General features: G+C 36.6%; 1 protein-coding gene across 1 annotated transcript in view; it reads right to left on the minus strand.

Moving 5' to 3' along the window:
• Positions 1 to 22165, minus strand: part of Meikin (meiotic kinetochore factor) — a 58890-nt gene that overhangs the window by 7257 nt on the left and 29468 nt on the right. Inside the window, exons 8-10 of the mRNA XM_019209853.1 lie at positions 16801 to 16962; positions 10927 to 11007; positions 8878 to 8997 (exon numbers count right to left, since the gene is read on the minus strand). Of these exons, the coding sequence (XP_019065398.1) occupies positions 8878 to 8997; positions 10927 to 11007; positions 16801 to 16962 (363 nt within the window). The remainder of the gene's footprint in view (positions 1 to 8877; positions 8998 to 10926; positions 11008 to 16800; positions 16963 to 22165) is intronic.

The following is a 22165-nucleotide window of genomic DNA, read 5'->3' on the forward strand; positions in this document are numbered from 1 at the left end:
AAAAAAAAAAAAAAAAAAAATCACGTTTCCAAAAAAAAAAAAAAAAAATTAAGAGGACTGGGGATGTATGTAGCTCAGTGTAAAGACCCTGGGTTCAATCTCTTTTACCATAAAAAAAAGAGAAAGTGGTTATCAACATAGAAATATACAAGCAGGGGGTGGGGGATTTATCTCACTGGCACTGTGCCTACCTCACAAGCACAAGGTCCTGAGTTCAATCCCTAACACATACACACACACACACACACACACACACACACACACACACACACACACACAAAGAAATATAAGCAGAATGAAGGCAAATTAAAAGCATTTCTAAAAACCTAAGACAAGAAGGATGGAAGGGGTGATGGCGGGGCAGAGGAAAGGGGAAAAAATAAAAACCAAGATACATCATGTCAAGGTACCAAGATCCCAATGATGAATGAAACTGTATTGTTTACTAAAATGTACCAATAAACTTTATTTTTTTAAAAAAGGAAAAAAACCTAAGGTACTACTCTACCAAAGACCTTCATTAAATAATCTTATGATGAACAAAGAAAGATGAAAAATTATTGCAGAATGATGGTTTATAAGATAGGAAGTAAAGGTAAACAAATTTAAATATATGTAATGTAAATAAATATTACCTGAATAAATTAATAATAATGTTAAGGATTATAATTTTGGGTTAAAAAAAGGACAGAATCAAAATTCTCTGATAAAAAAACTGTAAGCTGGGAATATTGGTCAGTGTTCCCTTGGGACAAAATACCTGACACCTGAAACAAAGGAGAAGAAATTTATTTGGCTCATGGTTTCAGAGGTTTTCGGGTCACTGCTGCCTGGCTCTAAGACACAAACATCATGGCAGAAGGGCACAGCAGAGCAAATGTTCACGGTGTCTAAGAAGCCCCTGGACAGTATCAGAAAGGAAGGGGCCAGGGACCAGATATAGTACCCAAAGTCACACCCCATGACCCACCAGACACACTCAGAAGTGTGTTGTACCAATCTCCCATGTGGGTCCAAAGCCAGCCATATTTCTATATCCCATCAAGGATCACATCACTAAGTGACACACTTATACTACTGCTAGTTGATAACAGTTTTAAGCTTTCTACTGACTCTCCATTATGCTTTCTTATACCTCCTTATCCCCACCTCTCCCACTACTCCCACTGTTATATCATATATTTAGCTGGATCACTATTCAGTGCACATAAAATATGATAAAAATGTTATTTATACTTATGATATATCATGGCCATCTTTTGTTCTTCCTGAAGTCTTTTCTTCCTCTTTTGGTTTAGTTTTCTATGTATTTAACCTCAAGGCCAGTCTGAACTACATAGCAAGTTCAAAACCAGTCTCAACAACATAGTAAGATTTTGTCTCAAAAAAAGAAAAGAAAAAAAGTAAAGAAGATAATCACTTACTCCAGAAACACACAAGAAAAAGTGGTCATGGTTTACCATATGCCATGAATAGGGAAGAATCTACACTGATTATATATAATTTTGAAACCAAATTGAGAAAATCCCATCAAGCTTCATATAACTTCCACCTTAAGAAACAGAATCCCTGAGGGAAAAAATAAAGCATTTCTCTGTTTCATCTACCATCTGCTTCTAGGACTGACATGCAGCAAAGGATTATCTGCATCAGTTGTTCATAGAGTGAGATTAGTACAATTGGGCCTGCATACATTTGGAAGATCAGTAAACTGTTCCTCTACCTAAACCATAAAATATTTCGAAGATCAACTCTTTTCCAATTTAAAGACTCAGTGTTTTTCTAGAATGAAAAGCTAGGCAAATTTATGTACCTGCTCTTTAAAGATGACTCAAGTGTATCCCTTTTGCAAAATGGTACTGTATTGTGTATAAATACCATATTTTCTTTATCCATGCATCAGCTGGTGGACATACAGGACACCTCCAAGATTCAGATATTATGGTTTGAGCTGCTATAAACATGGTTTTGCATATATCACTGTAAAATGATGTTTTTACTCTTTTGGGAAGATAACTAGAGGGGGAATAGCTGAATTGAGTCAAATTTCTATTTTTAGTTCTGTGAGGAATCTCTATACTGATTTTCATAGTGGTTGTGCTAGTTTACACTTTTGCCAACAATGTGAAATCACTCCCCTGCAGCAGTCTCTCCAGTATTTGTTGTTATTTGATTTCTTAACAATAGCCATTCTTTCAGGAGTAAGATGGAATCTCAGTACTGTTTTAATTCATATTTCATTAATGGCCAGAAATGTTGAACATCTCTTCATGCATTTACCGGCCATTTGTACTTCTTCTGTGAAGCACCTAGTCATTTCAGTTGCTTTTTTTTTTGGTACCAGGGATAGAACTCAGGACCTTGCACTTGCAAGGCAGACAGCAGAACCACTGAGTTAAATCCCTGGCCCAATTGCCCAAATGCTTCTATTATGGTCTTTCATTTTAGGGGATCCAATTTTTTGAGTTACTTATATAGTCTAGATCAGTGCTGTTGAACGTATGACACATGTGCCACAGCAGGCTGCTTGTACCACTGAAAGCTCTAAAAGGTTCACCGTATTAGTCCTCTGTCTGACGAATAGTTGGCTCAAATTTTTTCCCATTTTATAAGTTGTCTTTTCACTTTGTTGATAGTTTCCTTTGCTGTGCAGAAAACTTTTAATTTGATATAATCCCATTTGTTGTTTTTTGATGTTACTTCTTTTACCCCAGAGTTCTGTTCAAAAAGCCCTTGCCTGTGCCTATATCTTCAAGAATTTCAGCTATTTTATCTCCTATCAGATTGTTTGTTTTAATATTTAATTTCCGAACTATTCAATTCAAAGTATTTTCAAAATACTTGGGAAGTTCTTCCAAAAAACAGTGGAAAACAACCAGAAGATATCAATGATGAGAGAAAAGACAGAGGAACACAGAAAAAAATTTTTTTCAAAGAAAAACGAAACAAAGCAATACTCCAATATATAATAGAAAAGAAGCTAGAAGATCTGGGCATGGTGGCACATGCCTGTAATCCCAGCACTCAGGAGGCTGAGGCAGGAGGATCGTTGTTAGTTCAAGGCCAGCCTGAACTACATAGTGAGACATTGTCTCAAAAAAAAAGAAAGAAAAGAAGCTACAAAATAAATTCTGTAAGACAACTAAAAGGACTCAATATATCCCTCCTTATTTTAAATCAAATAGCATCACATTCAAACACATCTTTCAAGAAGATGTTTTCTGCTTACAAATGACAAGATAGAATAATAAACAAGTTATTTGGGGAAAAAATTAGCCTGGTCTTGGTTTTCAATACCAAATATGAAAAAAATAATCACACGGACAGTGGTACCTACTGTTTTGTCTGCTAAGCAAGCTTCTCATATCCCTTTCAGCTGTAAACTGTTCCCTCAACACAAAAGTGAGCAAAGGACCTAGGCTTAGACAAATATAGTTTGCAATTTCCCTCAATGGTAATTGGGGTAAGGGACATGTGACTCAGGTGAAGCTAATTAGAGCCCTAACTATAACTGGAAAACACAGGTACATAAATAGAGACCTGTATCCTTTGGCTCTGATAAGAAGAAACATCCTGTGACTCCCTTCTATTTATCTAATATGTATCTACTGGAAGGTTTTCTTCCTTTGTGGTTGTCATGGGGCTTATATAAGATACCTTGTAGTTAAAACACGCTATTTTAAACTAATAACAGCTTAATTCCAACCACAAACACCTGACAGTTTTACTTTCCTTTCCTTTTTATGTTTTTATGTCACATTTTTACATATTTTCATATAATCTATTAATCGTTTATGGAACTATAGTAATTTTAAGGTTTTTTCTCCTTTTATACTAGAGTTAAAAGTGATTTACATGCAACCATTATATTAATAGACTATTCTGACTTTACCATTCTGTTTTATATTTTATTGTTTTCATGCTGTTATTTAATATCCTTTCATTTTAACCTGAGGAATTCTATTTTACACTTCTCACAAGATAAGTCTTAAGGTGAAGAACTCTCTCAGCTTTTGTTATCTGGGAACGTCTTCATCTGTCTTCCTATACCAGCTTTGTCAGGTACAGTACTCTTAATAGGCAATTACATTTTCTTTCAGCACTTTACATCATCCAGCTCCCTCCTGGCTTGCAAAATTTCTACTGAGAAGTCCACTGATTTGCCTGAGAGGATTGCTTTGGATATAAAGAGTCTGGTTTCTCTTATTCCCTTTAATATTATTTTATTTGATAATTTAATTATAATGTGTCTGGGGAATTCTTTAGGTTCATCTTTCTTGGGATCCTTTAAGCAGAGATACGAGGGCAAAGTTACAGAGATAACAAAGAATCAGGCAAACATGACACTATCAAAGGAAACTAATATATCTGCAACCATTGATTCCAAACAGAGATCGAAGAAATGCCTGAAAAAGAATTCCAAGTTTATCTTAAAGAAGCTCAATGAAGTACAAGATAACACAGATAAACAACTAAAAAATTTAGGAAAATAACAAATGAACAAAACAAAAAGTTTAACAAAGAAATAGAAACCATAAAAAAGAACCAAAGAGGAATCCTGGAGCTGAAGAAAATCAAAGCAAACAAAAAACAGAGCTGAGGAATTCAATATAGAGCTTCAACAGTAGATTTAATCATGCAAAAGAATTAGTGAACTTATAGAGAGGTTATTTGAAATTATCTAATTAGAGGAACAAAAAGAGAAACTTAAGAGTGAAGATACTATGAGAGACCTATGCAACATCATCAACCACATGAATACATGCATTATTGGAGTCCCAGAGGATGAGAGAGAGAATGACAGACATTTAAAGAAATTGCCTGAAAGCTTCCCAAATCTGAGAGGGATATAGATAGCCAGATTCATGAAGCTCAAAAGATGAAACCAAAATATGAAGATGAAGCCAGAGAATTATTCTGAGTCACAAATTAGTACCCACAGAAATACAATATTATGTCATAAAAAACAGGCTGTTGTATAACTGAAATATAAGAAAATTCGTGAGTATTAAAAATATTGCCAAAATAAAAAAATGCAATAAGTGGCAGAAAAACATGATGAACAGAGGTGAATATCTTTTTGTGAATATGTTATGATGAAGAAAATAAAAATCAACTCATCTCTTACAATCTGTTTCTCGTTGGAGGTCCATCAAATCAGGACTGTGGAGGTAAGTAAAATTTATCTCACTTAAAAATTTTCCTTCTGCACTTCTATCCTCAAGCATCTTTGCCTCTGTTTATATTTGTGTTGTTTTGCTGCATTTTCTTGAGCTAGTCCTTCCCATGGCTGAAGTCTGGGTTTTGCTTTAAATTAGGAAAATAAAATAGAATTATTTCCATCTCTGATCTTTGTAGCTTTCTCACTCTGTTCCTCAACTCCCTCACCTGTTCTATGATCTCATAAGTATTAATCTCTGTACATTTCAGTTCTCTTTCCTACCCTCCCTTCTCTCTCCAATGTAGATTCTGTGTTCATTAACTATTCCCCCCAAAAAGACTCAATTGTTTTACTTCTATGTCCTCCCAACCTAACCTGCAGCCAAAATCCAACTATGAATCAAGACAACTCTCTTCTTATGTTTATTACTACTGAAGGTTACTGAAAAATGTAACGTATTCAAAAACTTCTTCTACTAAGATGGAATTAAAGGGACTATATTTACCCTTTTCCTTGAAATAACCAAAATAAACCAGACAAAATACAAGAAACAACAATTTTCAAGAGACCAAACATCAGAAAGTGAAGGACAATAGTCTCTAAGAGTTGAAAATAACGTAAACCTTACAACTGTTCAACTTGCTGCCTTGAGAGAATTTCATGGCTGTAGTGTATGGAGGAAGAATTAAAGCACGGTCTAGGAGATTCCCTGACTTGAGGAAATGGAGCTGAGAGGCCAGGTAAACAAAGGCAGCTTTGATTATAGGTTGAAATACCAAGAAAAAAAGAGCTGAGAAGAGAGAGAAACTCAGCAATGTGCAGAGGATCTCCTTTCAGTATTCAGCAGAGCCTTGATCAGGACATGCGTGTAATGGAAACACCCAAGGGCAGGGAAAGAACCATCTGAAAAATTAGGAAGAATACTGCTGGTACTTACATAGAACTGGGAACTGGATCTGTTCTCACCAGCCAGATTAGGAAACCTCATAATTTATAAAATACAGAGTTGAATACCCAGGAAGGCCATACTTCCATAATGGGTAGCAATTATCATACATTGAACTACTTCCTTCAGACTTGACTAGTAAATCTTAAAAGCCAGACTATAAGAATCAAATAGTTTTCAAGTAACTTATGTATATTTCACAGAACAAAGCTCATAAAGATACAATACAAATACAAAATTATCCACTAATTCCTAGCATTCAATAAAAGATTATCAGACAGGCAAAGAAGGAGGAAACAAAAATCAGTTAATATCTGAACTGAAAGCAGGCATAGATAATAGATTTAGCAGAAAAGGACATGAAAACAACTAATTAACTGTACTCTATATATCTGAAAAAGCTAAACAGAAGCATGAAAAACAAAAAATTGTTTGAAATGAATTTCTGGGTATGAAAACTATAATATCTGAGATGAAAAATACACTGGATGGGATTCATAGCATGTTAGACACAACAGAAGAAATTATTTGTGAACTATAAGATATAGAAACTACCCAGTATGAAATATAATTTTAAAAGGCTTTACAAAAATTTAATGAAAACAACATCTTTGCACTATGGGATAATATATGGGTAATTGGAGTTACCAGAAGAAAGGAAGAATAACAGAAAAGATATTTTAAGAAATAGGTACTGAAAACTTCCTAAACTTTACTATCACTAAAAATACAACAGCTTCTAGTAGCTTAAAAAACTGAAGCACAGGGCCAGGGATTTAGCTAAGGGGTTCCGTCGCCTGCCTCACAAGCACAAAGTCCCAAGTTTGATCTTCAATACCAAGAAAAACCAAAAACCACAAACAACAACAAAAGTGAAGCACAAAAGAATGAAGAAAATATACTAAGATACATAATAATCAAATTACCAAAATTGCTGAAAAATACAAAATAGAAAAGTAAACAGAATAAAAACATGTTATATACATACGACCAAAGATAAGGATGATTCTAAACTTCTTGTCATAAACAATGCAAACAAGAAAAACTTAGGACAACATTTTTTAAGTATTAAAAGAAAAAAACTAATAAGTCTAGCAAAACTATCAGAACTGAGGTCAAGAATAAAACTGTTTTAAGCTGGGTGTGGTGGTGCATGCCTGTAATCCCAGTACTCAGGAGGCTGAGGCAGTAGGATCCCTGTGAGTTAGAGACCAGCCTGGGCTACATAGTGAGTTCCAGGTCAGTCTCAACTACATAGTGAGACCCTGTCTCAAAAAAAACCAAAAAAATAAAAAAATAAAACTGTTTTAGGTCCAGGGATTCAGCTCAGTGGTGCTGTACCTGCCTGGCATGCACAAGGTCCTGAGTTTGATCCCTGGTATCAGAAAAAAAGAAAAGAAAAAAAAAAAAAAAAGAATAAAACTGTTTTAATCTGAAAAACCACAATAAACATTTAATACTTAGCAGACTCAAACTAAGAAGGGTTAATTAAAGGAAGTCTCTTAGGCAGAATGAAAAATAATACTAGATGTAAATCTCTATCTACACAAAGGAAAAAGTACACTGGAAACATGATTACTGAAACACAACTATTTTTCATATTCAAATTCAAATAACAGCAATGTTTTGTGAGGTTTATTACATTTATACATTTATTTATTCACAGATTATATGATTTTACATGTAGAAAACTCCAAAGATTCCATTTAAAAAAACTGCTAGAAGGGCCAGGGATTTAGCTTAGTGGTGCCACTGCCTGTCTCTCAAATAGAAGGACCCGAGTTCAATCCCTGGTACAAAAAACAAATCAAAACAAAAAGACTCACAGAGAAATAACAGAAAAGACATTTTAAGAAATAGGTGCTGAAAATTTTTAAGAAATAGGTGATGAACAAATTCATCAACATATCACGTTACAAAGACCACAAAAAAAATCAGTTGCATTTTTACATATTAACAATGAACAAACTGGAAAGGAATTACAAAAATAATTCCATTTATAATAGCACCAAAATTAATACTTAGGAATTGCCAAAGAAGTAAAAGACTTTTCAATGAAAACTAAAAAATACTGCTGAAATTAAAGAAGACATAAATAAATGGAAACACATCCTATGTTCATAGACTGCAGGGCTTAATATTATTAAAATGTCATTACTACCCAAAGTGATCTAAGGATTAATGCAGTTCCTATAAAATCCCAATGGCGTTTTTTGTAGAAATATAAAACCCATCCTAAAATTCATATAGAATCTCAATGGATACCAAATAGCAAAAACAATCTTGAAAAGAACTACAAAGCTGAAAGACTCAATTGTCTGATTTCAAAGCATACTACAAAGCTAAATGATATATATGATACTGGTACAAAGACAGACATATATGGAATACAGTGGAAATAAGCCTTATATATATTTTTAAATTCTTTTTGACAGGATCCAAGTATACTCCAGGGAGAAAAGATATTCTCTCTTTAATAAAGGGTACTAATAAAACTGTAAATCCACATGTAAAAGAGTAAAGTTAGACCTTTACCTAACATCATAGACAAAAATTAACTCAGATTGGATTAGAGACCTAAATATAAGACCTAAAAGAACAAAATCCTTTCATGACAACAGGGCAAAAGCTTCATGACATTTGATTTGGCAATAGGTTTTCACATAAAATACTCAGTTGCATAAGCTACAAAATTTTAAATTGAACTTCATGAAAATTAAAAATAACAATTATTTCTTTTAGTAACTGAAGGAAAAATTAAAAATGCTACCTCTTTTGGAGAATTTTCTTGCCAATGTGATACAGGAAAAATTTCATTTGAATTAATATAATTGCTGACATTTGGAAGTAGTTCTTCACAAGATGCTTTCTGCACTGAGGACAAATCAATCTATAAAAGAATATATTACTCTTTGGTAGAAGTTTCAAAAACAATTAAATAATTAAAGTTGAAAACACTGTCCCACTGAAAGTATATTCTTGTGAACTTGACACATGAGCAATTTCATCTGAATGAATATAATTACAGATATATTGGGCCAGGGATGCAGCTCAGTGGCACAGCACCTGCCTGGCAAGTGAGAAACCCTGAGTTTGATTCCTGGTGCCAAAAAAGAAAGAAAGAAAAAAAGAGACCAAAAATATATGAAGGTAATTTTTCCAAAGATATTTTTGATTGGATAACTGTTAACTATGCTCCCCAAGGGACCTGGTAATCACAAAAACGTTAACTCTGTTACTCAGTAACAATGCTTATGGTAAAATAAGGTCTGAGCAGACAACTTATCTCTGGGATAAACAAACGCAGTACAAATAAATAAACACTATCAAACATGTCTTATTTGGGTTCTCTGGGAGCAGGGACCCTTGCAATCAGGCATGTCTGTTGAGCCCTGGGGAGCTGAGCATATGCGCTGTTACAAAAGACACTGCATCTCACTCCTTGTTGCACCTGGGCTACCTACCTACTGCTATGTAAGCGGCGGATGGCTTCTGTTAGCGCTGCTATCACTGAAGATAAACACCTGCTGCCACCCTGCTAGAAAGATGTATTCCTGTTGATCAACTGAACCCAAGAAGTGGCTGGGTAAGAATTTAAATAATAAAATTCTCAGAATTAAGTGTAAAGACTTCACAGCCTTGGATTCGGCAACGATTTCTTGGATATGATACCACAGGCAAAGAGATTTGAACTACATCAAATGAAAAACATTTGTATATGAAAGAATCCTATGACAATAAAAAAGCATCCCACGGAATGGGAGAAAATATTTGCAAACCATGTATCTAATAATGCAGCTATTAAAAAAACAGAAAATAATAAGTATGGGGAGATGTGGAGAAAGACCGGAACCTTGTGTATCACTAGTGGGATCCAAAATGATGCAGCCACCATGAAAACAGGTTACAGTCTTCAAAAAATTAAAAATGGGGTGACCATATGATCTAGAAATTCCACTTCTGGACATATACTCCCAAGGAATTGAAAACAAAGATTCAGATATTTGTTCATTCGTGTTTACTGCAGCACTATTAACTAGAGCTAAATGTGGAAACACAAGTGTCTATGGATGGATAAATAAATAAAATATGGTATACACATAACATGGATATTATTCAGTCATAGAAAGGGAGTAAATTCTGACACATGCTACCAAATAGCTGGACCTGAAAACATTATGCTAAGTGAGGTAAGTCTTCTGCAAAGGATAAATACTGCCAAGCAGGATGGCATGCACCTGTAATCTTAGCTTCTCAGGAGGCTATGGCCACAGAATCACCTGAGCCCAGGAGTTCAAGTGCAGCCTACGTAACATATGAGGCCCTGTCTCCAAAAACTAACAAACAAACAAGTAGTGATGATTCCACCTATTCCACAAAATACCTAGAATAGTCAAATTTATAGAGACAGAAAGAATAGTAATTTCCAGAGGCAGGGAAAAGAAAGAATAGGGGGGTTATTGTTTCACAGGTGTGGAGTTTCAGTTTTGCAAGATGAAAAAAATTCTAGAGATAGATGGTGGTGATGAATATACCACAGTTGCGAATGTACTCAAACTGTTCATTTAAACATAGCTAAAAGTCTAAATTTTATGTTATATATCTTTTATAATAAAAAAGAAGAACCCTACTTGGTGTTTCACTATTCTTTTCATACACATTTACAAGAATAGTAGCATATAGGGTATGTCTAATGAAAGTATGTGTAACAGAAAAGATATTATCATCCACAGGAAATATTCCCTTGGTATGAGAAAAACACAAGAATGAGGTGAGGAGGAGCCAAAAATTACTAAAAGTGCCAAATGCTAATACTTACCACAAAATCACCAGTCTTTGAAGATGGAGTACTTGTTACCAGGCCTCCACATTTCTTATTAGGAAAATGAGAATTTGTTCTCTATAAATGTTTATAAAATAGGAGATTAAATAGCAGAAATAAATACATAATTATAATAGTAAAACCATAATTTAAAGTTAGTAGACTACATCATGTATAATACTAATTGAATCTTCAATCTGCTTAAAAGAAACTAAAGAATTTCTGGCTTGAGATAAATCAGTCAACTCTCAAGAGAACTCTATGGTGCATAACAACCATATGAGAATATTTTGGTGAAATAACTTCATTTGGAAAGAGAAGCTAATCAGAATGCTGAATTGAACAACAGTGTTTTGGTGATCTTTGTTAATTGCTAAAAAAAGTATTCTGCTTCCATCATTTGTTTAATTTCTTGTATATTATTTTACTTTTTTATGGAAAGGGATTATAACTTATTCCTGAAGCTGTTAAAACATATATGTAGCAAAGATGATTGGGTTAAAATATATATCTATATGGATACTTTTACTCAGGGAACATCAAAAACTAAAAAAATAATATAGGAACAGGATGCAGGCATTTTCTGTTTCTTGAAGATGCAAAGAAGCAGTCAGAGAGACAAATGAACAACACAAGAAAGATTAAAGACAACAAGGAAAGATACAAGATTAAGAGTTAAGAATGACAAAAGAAAGGGAGGGTCAGACTGTCAGAGAGGAGAAGGGTGGCCAGGAGGGAAGGTGAGAAAAGGAAAGCAGACGGAGACAGAGGATGCAGAAGTAAAAGACAGAATAGAGAAGAAGACTGAAAAGAAAGAGGAAGGCAAGAGAGAGGAGAGACACCAACAGACTGTGAGCAGGAGACAGAGAGAAAGTGAGGAAAGGGAGTGGGAGAGAGAGAAAGGAGATAGCAAGAAAAGACACAGGGAGCGGGGAGGCACAGCTTGATATGAAGACACAAAACCCAGGCCAGCAAAGACACAGAAACTGGTAAAAGACAGACTAGAAAGAAAGAGTAAAATGGAGTCCGACTCTGAGACAGTCAGGCAGCTCTATTTCTACAAATCAGTTGTCTTTCCAATGCCTGGATTCACTGAAACAACTGTCTTTATGAAAACATCTTTTTTAAAAAATCATTTTATTATTTTTGTTTTGATAGTGGGAATTGAACTCAGGACCTTACCCTTGTCATGCAGGCATGATGCCACTGAGCTACATCCCTAGCCCAAGAAAAATGATTTTAATGTAAGGATGGAAAGGTTCATATGTGCATGTCTTTAGTCTTTCTTTTTTCCCTTTTACCTTGGAATCCCCAAGTCCACTTTGAAGAAGTGGCTCTATAAAGAACTTCTGCCCTATAGCAGGGCAAACATTAAGTCTTGTGGTTTCATATCCAGCATTTGGTGCAATCTATGGCAAGATGTGAGCTCCAAAGGGCTTGTGTGGGTCCTCCCCTGCAGCTCTGCCAATGGTTGTAGCACCCATGGCTTCTCTCTGGGGCCAGCTTTGCTCCCTCTTTGCAGTTTTCCTCAGATGATCCATGCTTCTCACTTCACCTTCTGGGGTCTCACTGCGCCTTCAGCTTCACATTCTCAGCTTCACACATTGCCCTCTCAGGAGTGCACTGCTAGGCCTCCCCGGCCTTCTTGTGAAATCTGGGTGGACCCCTTCCTGACCTCAGAACTCTAGCATTCTGTATGCAGATAAAGCCAGCACTGAGGTCTGCCACTGCTGGAACAGTAGCCAGGCCTCCTTTTCTCTTGACGGTAGAGCTAGAGGGCCTGGGTTGCTGAACTGCCAACGAAATCCAGAAGAACAAGTTCTCTAGGTTGCTGCCATTCTGGAACAAGCTGCTCCAGGGCTTTCTTCTCAAAGCAAAGTCTTTCACCTTTGCAACTTTGAGGCTGCAAAGTGTGGAATCCTGATGGTTCTTGTAATGTCCTTAAGCCATCTTTTCTATTGTCCTGTTTCTTTCCCGCAACCAAATTCTTCTCTGCTCTATCTTTGCAGTCTGCAGCTTTCTGCCAGATTCATTAGCCCTCTGCCTTTAGTATTATGCTCAAGCAAAGTCTCTAGACATGAACAGAATGCAGACAAACTGCTACCACGGCTTAAAACATACGACCTAGAGTCCCAACAGCCAATAAGGTCCTTCTTTGCAGCAGAAGCCTCCTGAGGCTGGTCTTTACTGGCCTCATTTCTATCAGCATTCTGGTTTTCTGAGCTCTGACCAGAATCTCCCATGAAGTGCAGTGTAAAGCATTTCAGGGTTGCTTTTTCAGCTGGCATCTCCAAACCTATCCAAATTTCGTACAAGCTGGTTCCAAAGGCTCCTGAACCACATGCTCAGGTACAGTCATAGTAGCAATACCACTTCTGGTATCAAAATCTATCTTAGTTATTTTTCTTATTGCTGAGACAAAATACCCCAAACCCATGACAACTAAGATTACGCAGGGTTCCTTGCAAGAGATGGTGATGTTGGTGAACAGGGGTACTGCAGATCCTCAGGTCCTCTTCAGTCATCAGAGGAGGAGAAATGAAGTTTCTGGCTGGTCTCACCCTCTCTGGGAGCAGGGATAATCACTCCCTCCAGTGCCATGAGTCAGACACATTAGATCCTTCACATACAGAGCTCAGTGCAGTCTCGTGCCCTGTGTCTGGTCCACTTATACTTGAAATAGCAAGTCTTTGCCCAGTTGTCTCTGGGTTTTTCCCTAGACAATCTAGGTGGGTTTAAAGCATTGCCAGTTGTAATGGCTATAATCTTACCCTTCCTCTCCTATCCTTCCTCTGGGTCCCGATTGTTGAACACAGTAAAGGCCGTGTCCAACAATTGGGCCATATATCTGTGGCCCCATCTGCGGTTTTTGTAGCTTATGCCAAATATCTTGGGCTGGTTGACTGATGAAATGATGTCTCAGTAGTGCTTCTCCCTTCCTGGAAAATGGATCTATATTAGTTATTTACAAAAGACTCAATATGCTTCTTTTTTTTTGTTTATTTTTGTTTTTTTCCTCAATGAGTTTATTGGTAATTTTAGGTATACAGTACGGTTACATTCATCATTCTGATCTTGTACCTTTACATGACAGGTCTTGGTTCTCATTTTTTTCCCGTGCCCCAGCCCTCCCTTTACACCCTTCTCCCTTCCTCAATATGCTTCTTTATCTCCCTGGTAAGAGCAGCTAGCATATCAGACATTATTCTTACTCCCTCATTAGTATTCTTACTTTCTTATTAGTATTACACTCTGTTTAGTTCTGTAGAAGAATGAATAACCTTTCCAGGATGGTTTCTTTCCCTTTTTAAAGCACACTGTTCATTTACATAGTTCCTAGCTTCTTATACACCTGTAACTGAAAAGGGATCCTGATTTATTGGTCTGGAGACTATAAGGAAGAGATAGAAGAAAGCCAGTATCATCAAACAGATCAGAGAGATCCATATACCCCTCAGAGACAAGTGGGGCTCTCAGGATGGACAGGGTCATTGAGAATATCTTTCTCCTCCTCGGAGGCCACTCTAAACCCCATAGCTCCTGAGCATTTCCTTTAATAGAGTCACAAAAGCCTGGATATAAGATATTTAATTTCCCTTGTATGTTTTAAGCAGAAACACTATAACTGGAGAATAGTCTCATAATTTAAAGTACCACGCTAAACTGGGCATGGTGGCCCACGCCTGTAACCCCAGCACTTCGGAGGCTAAGGCAGGAGGATCTCTGCATGTGCTACATAGTAAGTTCCAGGTCAGTCTCAACTTCATAGTGAGACCCTATCCCCAAAAACCCAAATAAATAAATAAATAAATAAATAAATATCTTAAAAAATCAAGTACCATCCTATACCCACAGTTAATACTAAACCCAAATCATATCGCAATGATAAATAAGCTGTTCCTGTATTAGAATGTCAGGACCAGTCTTTACCACTCATCAGGAATATGGCCTAGTTGTGAAGTCAGTGAAATCCAAATGGTGGCACAGTCTAAGAGGTTTCCCATTGGCTTGACTTGGGCCCTAGTCCTTTAGCTCCTGTGAAGTACTGGCAGAATTTCCCTAAGCAAAGTTCCACTGGCCATGTAGTTGAACTTCTTGATGGCCCAACTTGCACTGCAAGTCCCTTGATGACTCTACTTCTGTTTTGAGCCCCTTGATGGGTCTGATGGTATTTCAAGTCCCTTGATGATTCATGTAGCCCAGAGGGCCTTGAACTCATGGTGGTCGTCCTGCCTTAGCCTCTGGAGTGCTGGGATTACAGATATCTGTCACCACATTAAGCCCTTGGATACTTCCTATTAAAACGAACACATTCTTTCACTTCTAAGAGCCACTGTACCAGTTTAAAAATTTTTAAAAAATGAGGTCCCACACTTTTGTTCTTAAAAATTGGAGGCTTAGCTTGTAAGGCCAGGTAGAAGAAAAGAAAAGGGAAAAGATGGGAGTGGAAGGAAGGGGAGAGGGGAGAAGAGATGATGGCAGTTCACATAAATCAACATTTAGTTGCATGATTCCATGCAGGCTCTAAGCCATTTTTTCTTTTGAATAGGCATTTATTATACTATGTGAAGTCTGGAACCCAAACTCAAAGATAAAACTTGAACATTATAGGAACGTTTGTCAGGTTTCTTATTTCCTTTCATTCATTTGTTTTTCTTCTGTTAAACTCTTGTTCTCTTGTTGTTGGCAAAACAACATAGAACAGATGATTAGAAAAAATTTTATCAAAAAATTTAAGGTTATATTTACCTGGTACACTGAATATGTTGGTTCTTAATTTATTAGCCATATAATCTTTTAATTTCTTCATCTGAACAATGGGGGATTATTTTACCCTTAGGGATTAGTGAGCAAGGATTACAAATAATATATGTAAATAGAACCTGTGGTGTCTGGAGATACTCAATGACAGCTATTATTATTACCACTGTGGCAGCCTTGGTGATCTACTCAGATCTTGAGTGAAGAACCAGGTGTTTGCTGCAAGGAGTACAGTTAGCTGATACTGCCCAGCTGCAACATCTTTAGGGTCTGCTTCAGCTTTCAAGTTTTCCAGTCTTCTCAGGCAGCCTCCTCCAATGTCCAGCCACAGCAGTCCCTTACAGACTTTTGTGACAGGTAAGTCTTTACTCTAGAATTCCTCCTTAGAAGAGCTTCTGTTAGATTTGCACTGAGGACAGAGGTTATATCTGCTCAGTCCTGCTTCCTCTCTGTCATCTTTTCTCTGGTGTTATCCACTCCGATAAACCACATGAACTCTTAATCTGTCTCAGTATCTCCTTGCCAGTGGTCCCAGTAACCCAACCATCAATGGTCAGTTAAATTTTTAAAATATCACAAATTAAAAAGAGTAAAACAAAATATAGATAAGAGGAAGGAGGTAGATTTTTTTCAGATGAGAAAGAATCAAGAGGAAGGACAAGGGGATAAAAAAAGAATTAAGATGTGCTGTGTATATGTACTTAGTACAAGGAATGTAAACACCGTGTACTGCAAACAGTGCTAATAAAATTTTAAAATAAAAGTAAATAAATAGAGCCAGGCGTGGTGGCACACACCTGTAATCCCAGCACTTGGGAGGCTGAGGCAGGAGGATCAATGTGAGTTGGAGACCAGTCTGGGCTACTTAGTGAGTTCCAGGTCAGTCTCAACTACATAGTGAGACCCTGTCTCAAAACACCAAAAAAAAAAAAAAAAAAAAAAAAAAAAAAGTAAATAAATAAAAAGTATCAGTCTGTATATAGCCATAAGTATAAAGGTCCCCTGTATTTTTCCTAGATTTGTTTAAAAATGTGCATTTCTAAATCTTCCTGATCAGTACATTTTTATAGTCTTTTTGAGAATTAGAGTTAATAAATGATAAGCACTCACCAATGCAGGTGGCAGGGGCTGAGGCAGCAGAACTCTAGTAACTGAGCTAGGTGCACTGCTCTCAAAAGCAAGCCTATGGTGGGATGACACAGTGTCCATCTGTGCAAGATGATTTAATTTTGCGTGAATATTTGTATTTCCATCTTCTAAGTCTTTTTCAGGCTGGAACAAAATTGCAATCATGAAATACATTTCACAGTGCAGTAAAAACATTTCTATTACTTCTCAAATGTTCTATTAATCCTCAAATTGAAAAAAGTTAAACTCAAAGACAAATGATTTCCTAGGAAAAAATAATGTGTTCTATACTACACATGCATCACAGCAAACTTTTAGAAAAAGTGCTTTATGGGGGTGTGCAATTGCCCATGCTTATTTTTTAGAAGCATTTCTACTGATGGATTATTAATTTTAATTTTATGAGTTCTGCTATATTAAACAGCATGTACTTAACAGGAAAATAACAACAATAAAATAAAATATTTAATATGTTACGAGTGTGCAGAATAAATATCAACATTTTCAACATCAACTCTTTCTCTGTTTACAAGCTCAAAAATGTAATAGCAGAAATAAATTCCTATGTGAAAGACAATGAAAATACAAACAAAACTATCATGGAAATAGTCTTTGCTTCAACTATCACACCTACAGCAATCTGCAGACATGACAACAACATGCTCCATACACAAGTCTCACTCACACTGACAGCACGTGTGCTTAACTTTCCTTTTCTGATTGGCAATCACACTTGTCACCACTCTTGTTCTCTTTTGTCAAGAGCTTCCTATTACATTACACAATGTCCACTTAGCAGGAAAATGAAATATCAATAAGATAAAACACCACATATATACTGAGTGTTTAGAATAAGCATCAACAGGGCGAGGGATTTAGCTCAGTGGTTCCGCTGCCTGCCTCTCAAGCACAAAGTCCCGAGTTCAATCCCAGTACCAAAAAAAAAAAGTAACTAGAATAAACATCAACATTTTCTACATCAACTGTTTGCTTAGTAAATCTAAAAAATAACAGAAATAAGTTCCTACATGAACTACAATGAAAATACAAAGAAAACTCTACCACAAACACAATCTTTACTTCGATAATCAAACTAAGGCAGTTTTCACATGAGAGCAGCACGTTCCATACATAGGTATCGCTTACACTGACAGCACACGTGTTGTTTTCCTGTCTTCTTTGGTAGGACGTAGTTGACACCTTGCTGGTCTTCCTGTTTGCTTAGGAGGTTTGTGATGTTTCACCTGTTTGTTCACTGGTCTGCTATGGAATTCTTTTGAGGAGTTCTTTGGGCAGATACATACTGTTCTTCCTCTATTGTAATTGGTCATTTATCAATTCCAGCCCAATTCTCTAAGAAAACTTCTCTGTGATATTTTGTGCTTATTATTTTCTTCGTGAACTATGAAACTATTTATGCCAGATACGATTAGGATCGACTAAAACACAACCATTGGCCAACGATTTGCGTTTCAAGTGACGTTGTAGTTGGGGCACAACTTGTTAACAACATTGACCCCACTTTTCATTTTGTTCTAAAATGTGACCATTTCTGGCTTCACTTGTGTTGAGGATTCACTACCAATCTTTGCTTGTTTGTGTGTTCTGAGATAGGGTTTTACTAGTCCAGGCTATCCTTGAATTCATTACGTAGCATAGGCTAACCCGTGCTGAGATTACAAGTGTTCATTACCTTGCTTGGCCTCACTGTCAAGCTTATCCTCATGGTGTAACATTGCCAGTGTCATTATTACTTTGATTTTCTTTACCATAATGTAGTGCAAGCTTGCCTGGAACTCACTGTGTAGCACAGGCTGCTCTTGCAATTACAGGATCCTCCTGACTCGGCCTCTGGAGTGCTGGGATTACAGAGCTGTTTACAACCGCCATATCCAGCCTATCAATCCTATCACCATGATGTAATACTGACAGTATCAATATTATTGTTTCTTTTTGCCATATAGGAGGCCAATGTTATATCTTTCTGAAATCCAAAGATTGTACTATACTTTCTCTGTTGTGAACTTGCAACATATTTTCAGGAATTTCAGCTTTGTTCCTGCAAATAGCTCCTGTGCTGGTCAGCTGGTTCTTTTAGCAAATGTAACATCAATGGGTAATTCATGAATCAATTGTAAAATGTGACATTTGGGTTACTTTTTGAAATAGGTACAACAAGCCTGTTCACAAAGTCGTACAGTGTATTACTACAGGAAAAAAGATTTGGTGGCTGAGTTCCAGGATAAATTTCTAAATTCAAGGTATAAAATGTCTTCCCATCTATCAGAAGATATATTTTTATACCATATTTAGAAGGTTTACTTGGCATATACTGCCGAAACCTTCAACAACCACCAAATTATACAAATTGTTTATCAATTGTCATGTATTCACACACTGTATAAACTACTTGATGGTTCAAAATGAAGCTTTCAACAAATAAGCAAATAGCAGCCAATCTATTGTATTTTTTTCTTTCTTGGCAGGACTTTCTGTCATCAAAACCTAGGCAATTTTAAAGAAAACCAAAGCTCTTGAGCATCATTATTGTTCTAAAACTTGCAGCATTACAAATGTCACTTCTCCATAAATCCTCTAGATTCTGATGATTAGAATGTTAAGTCCTGCTTTGAAGGCTTTTAGTTCAGATAGTGAGGTGCCATGATAAATATATTTTTGAGTATTACTATGAGAGCTGGGGATTTAGCTCTGTGGTGTCGCCGCCTGCCTCATAAGTGTAAGGTCCTAAGTTTGAGGGCCCAGCACCTCCCAAAAAAAGTGAGAGTATTACTATTGATGCCTGTAGAATGTTTTCTTGTATTTCATTATTAATGTAATTCAAAGAGCTTCTAAGATGTTGTCTATTACAAATAATTCCCAATATTGCATTGCAGCGTTGGCATTCTGTTCAATAACTTTCATCCACGTCAAGAACTTAATAACATTTTCTGACCTAGTTCTAGCCTTGGATCGTTCAGGTATACATTATCATTTTGTAGCATTTTGACCAGTCAAATATTTATTGACATTATTGTTTTCTTCCCCACCTGAATCAAGGTTTTCATTCTGTACTTCTCTATCTGCCATATCTCTTGACTCACTTTCGAACTCCTCCTAATGTTGGAAAAGTGGATTTCCAAGCAACATTGTACTGAATTAGGCTAGTTCTATAAGAAAAATCAAAAGCAAACATTTCATAAAAATTATAAATACACAAAAATGTAACATGGTACATAATGTGAGCAAAACTCACCCATTTACAGTTTACACATGGGTCTACTCCTTGCTGTTTGTCATATCAAATAGGTGCACATAAAGATTGTTTCCTGCATTCCCCCAGCACAGTTACTGAGATGCACAGTTGCTACTATTATGCTAACGTACATATGTGCATTAGAAAAGTGTGATATGGGCATCTGTGATTCTGTATACCTAGTATAAGGAACCAAGGGTTTAAAAAAAGTATTCGAAAGAAAAAATAGCTTGAAATGTTCAGCTCAAAAAATTTTCCTACCACATTGAAGGTACATCTCCCAAATATCCCATGAAAAGAAAATAAACAATAGCAAGATCGGCTTACCGATAATTAAATTTAAATTTTAAGGAAAATACTGAATATATCTATAATTGTCTTTACTATACAGTAATCTGGTTTAATAAACCAAATGTACTCTTAGCATCAGGAAACTGCAACATTACAAAGTACATTGCTTTACTTACTACATGAGAAATCTAAAATAAAATTAAGGAGCAGATTAAAGATAGATATCATGAAGAAGGGACATAGATGTTTCTCAAACAGGAAGGGATCAAGAGATGGAGAGAGGGGCCAGGGATTTAGCTCAGTGGTTCCACTACCTGCCTTGCAAGCACAAGGGCCCGAGTTTGATCCCCGGTACTAAAAAAAAAAAAAGAGAGAGAGAGAGATGGAGAGAGGGAATATGGAAGGGAAGGGGAATGAAAAAAGGAATTAAGATGTGTTATACAGGGCCGGGGATTTAGCTCAGCGGTTCGGTGGCCTGCCTTGCAAGTGCAAGGACCCGAGTTCAATCCCCGGGACCAAAAAAAAAAAAAAAAAAAGATGTGTTATATGCATGTACCAATTTTCCACAAGGAAAGTAAACACTATGAACTGTAAACATGCACTAATTTTAAAAATAAACAACTACAGACTGTTCAGTGACTGCCTATCCTACATTATGTAACTTGTTATCTGCTTTCAAAATGTCCTTTACAAAGTTTAAATACATTAAGTGTAAGTAAAGAGGTAAAGGGGCCAGGGATGTAACCCAGCAGAGAAGGGCCTGCGTGGCAAGCACAAGGCCCTGAACTCGATTATCAGTACCAACAAATTAAAGAGGTAAAATTTGAGTTGGGTCCTGAATAAGTGACAGGATTTTCAATTAGAGTTGGGAGTATAAAAACAGAAAAGGGGAAGAAAGTAGGATAGGAGGGCTGGGAATTTAGCTTAGCAGCACCGCACCTGCTTCGTAAGCACAAGGTCCTGAGTTCAAGCCCCAGTACAAAAAAAAAAAAATTAGGAGAGGTGTAGCATATTCTAAGGCACTGAATAAAGCATAGTACTGAGCCAGAAGTAAAAATGCAATAGCCTTAACTGACATCTTTCTTTCCCTGAAGATTTTTTCTCACTTCTGCAATCATTCTAAAGAATTTAAGCAACCAACTGGATTGTATATCCAAATGGCCTATCATTTCTTTCCCTCTCATGGACTTCATTCAGTTCATCACCAAACCCCAGGCTATACTGTCAACAGAAACTAGAGAATCACAAATTCAAATATCTTTGCAATCCTTGTTAAAAGTGTCTTCATGAGCCAGAGTGGTGACGCATGCCTATAATCCCAGCACTTGGGAGGCTGAGGCAGGAAGATCACTGTGAGTTCGAGACCAGCCTGGTCTACAAGTGAGTTCGAGGTCAGCCTCAACTACATAGTGAGACCCGTCTCAAAAAAAAAAAAAAAAAAAAGTGTCTTCATGTAATAAATTTCCTTCTCCTTAAAATTTCCAGTTCACTGATAGTATTTTATCTTCACCTGCTGGCCTTCTCTTGTCTTCTTTCTTCCTTAACTACTTTATAATTATTCTTATATCTCTTTCCTTCCACTACAGATATCTGACAAGTCTTCAACCTTAGATGAGCCCTGGCATCCATCTATCTACTCTGGACCTTGAGTGCAAATGCATTTTGGGGAAAATTGTTTAATCTACATACTAATGCAACCCCAACTGAAAAAAAAAAGGCATGGGCAAACTCTGCTATACTTTTCTAACATCTCATCACTGTACAATTTCCACCCTATTTGCTTTAAACCTCCTGCCTTCCTTC

Source organism: Fukomys damarensis, unplaced genomic scaffold (assembly GCF_012274545.1).
Source record: "Fukomys damarensis isolate Sample0158 unplaced genomic scaffold, DMR_v1.0_HiC HiC_scaffold_9, whole genome shotgun sequence".
Classification (NCBI taxonomy): Eukaryota; Metazoa; Chordata; class Mammalia; order Rodentia; family Bathyergidae; genus Fukomys; species Fukomys damarensis.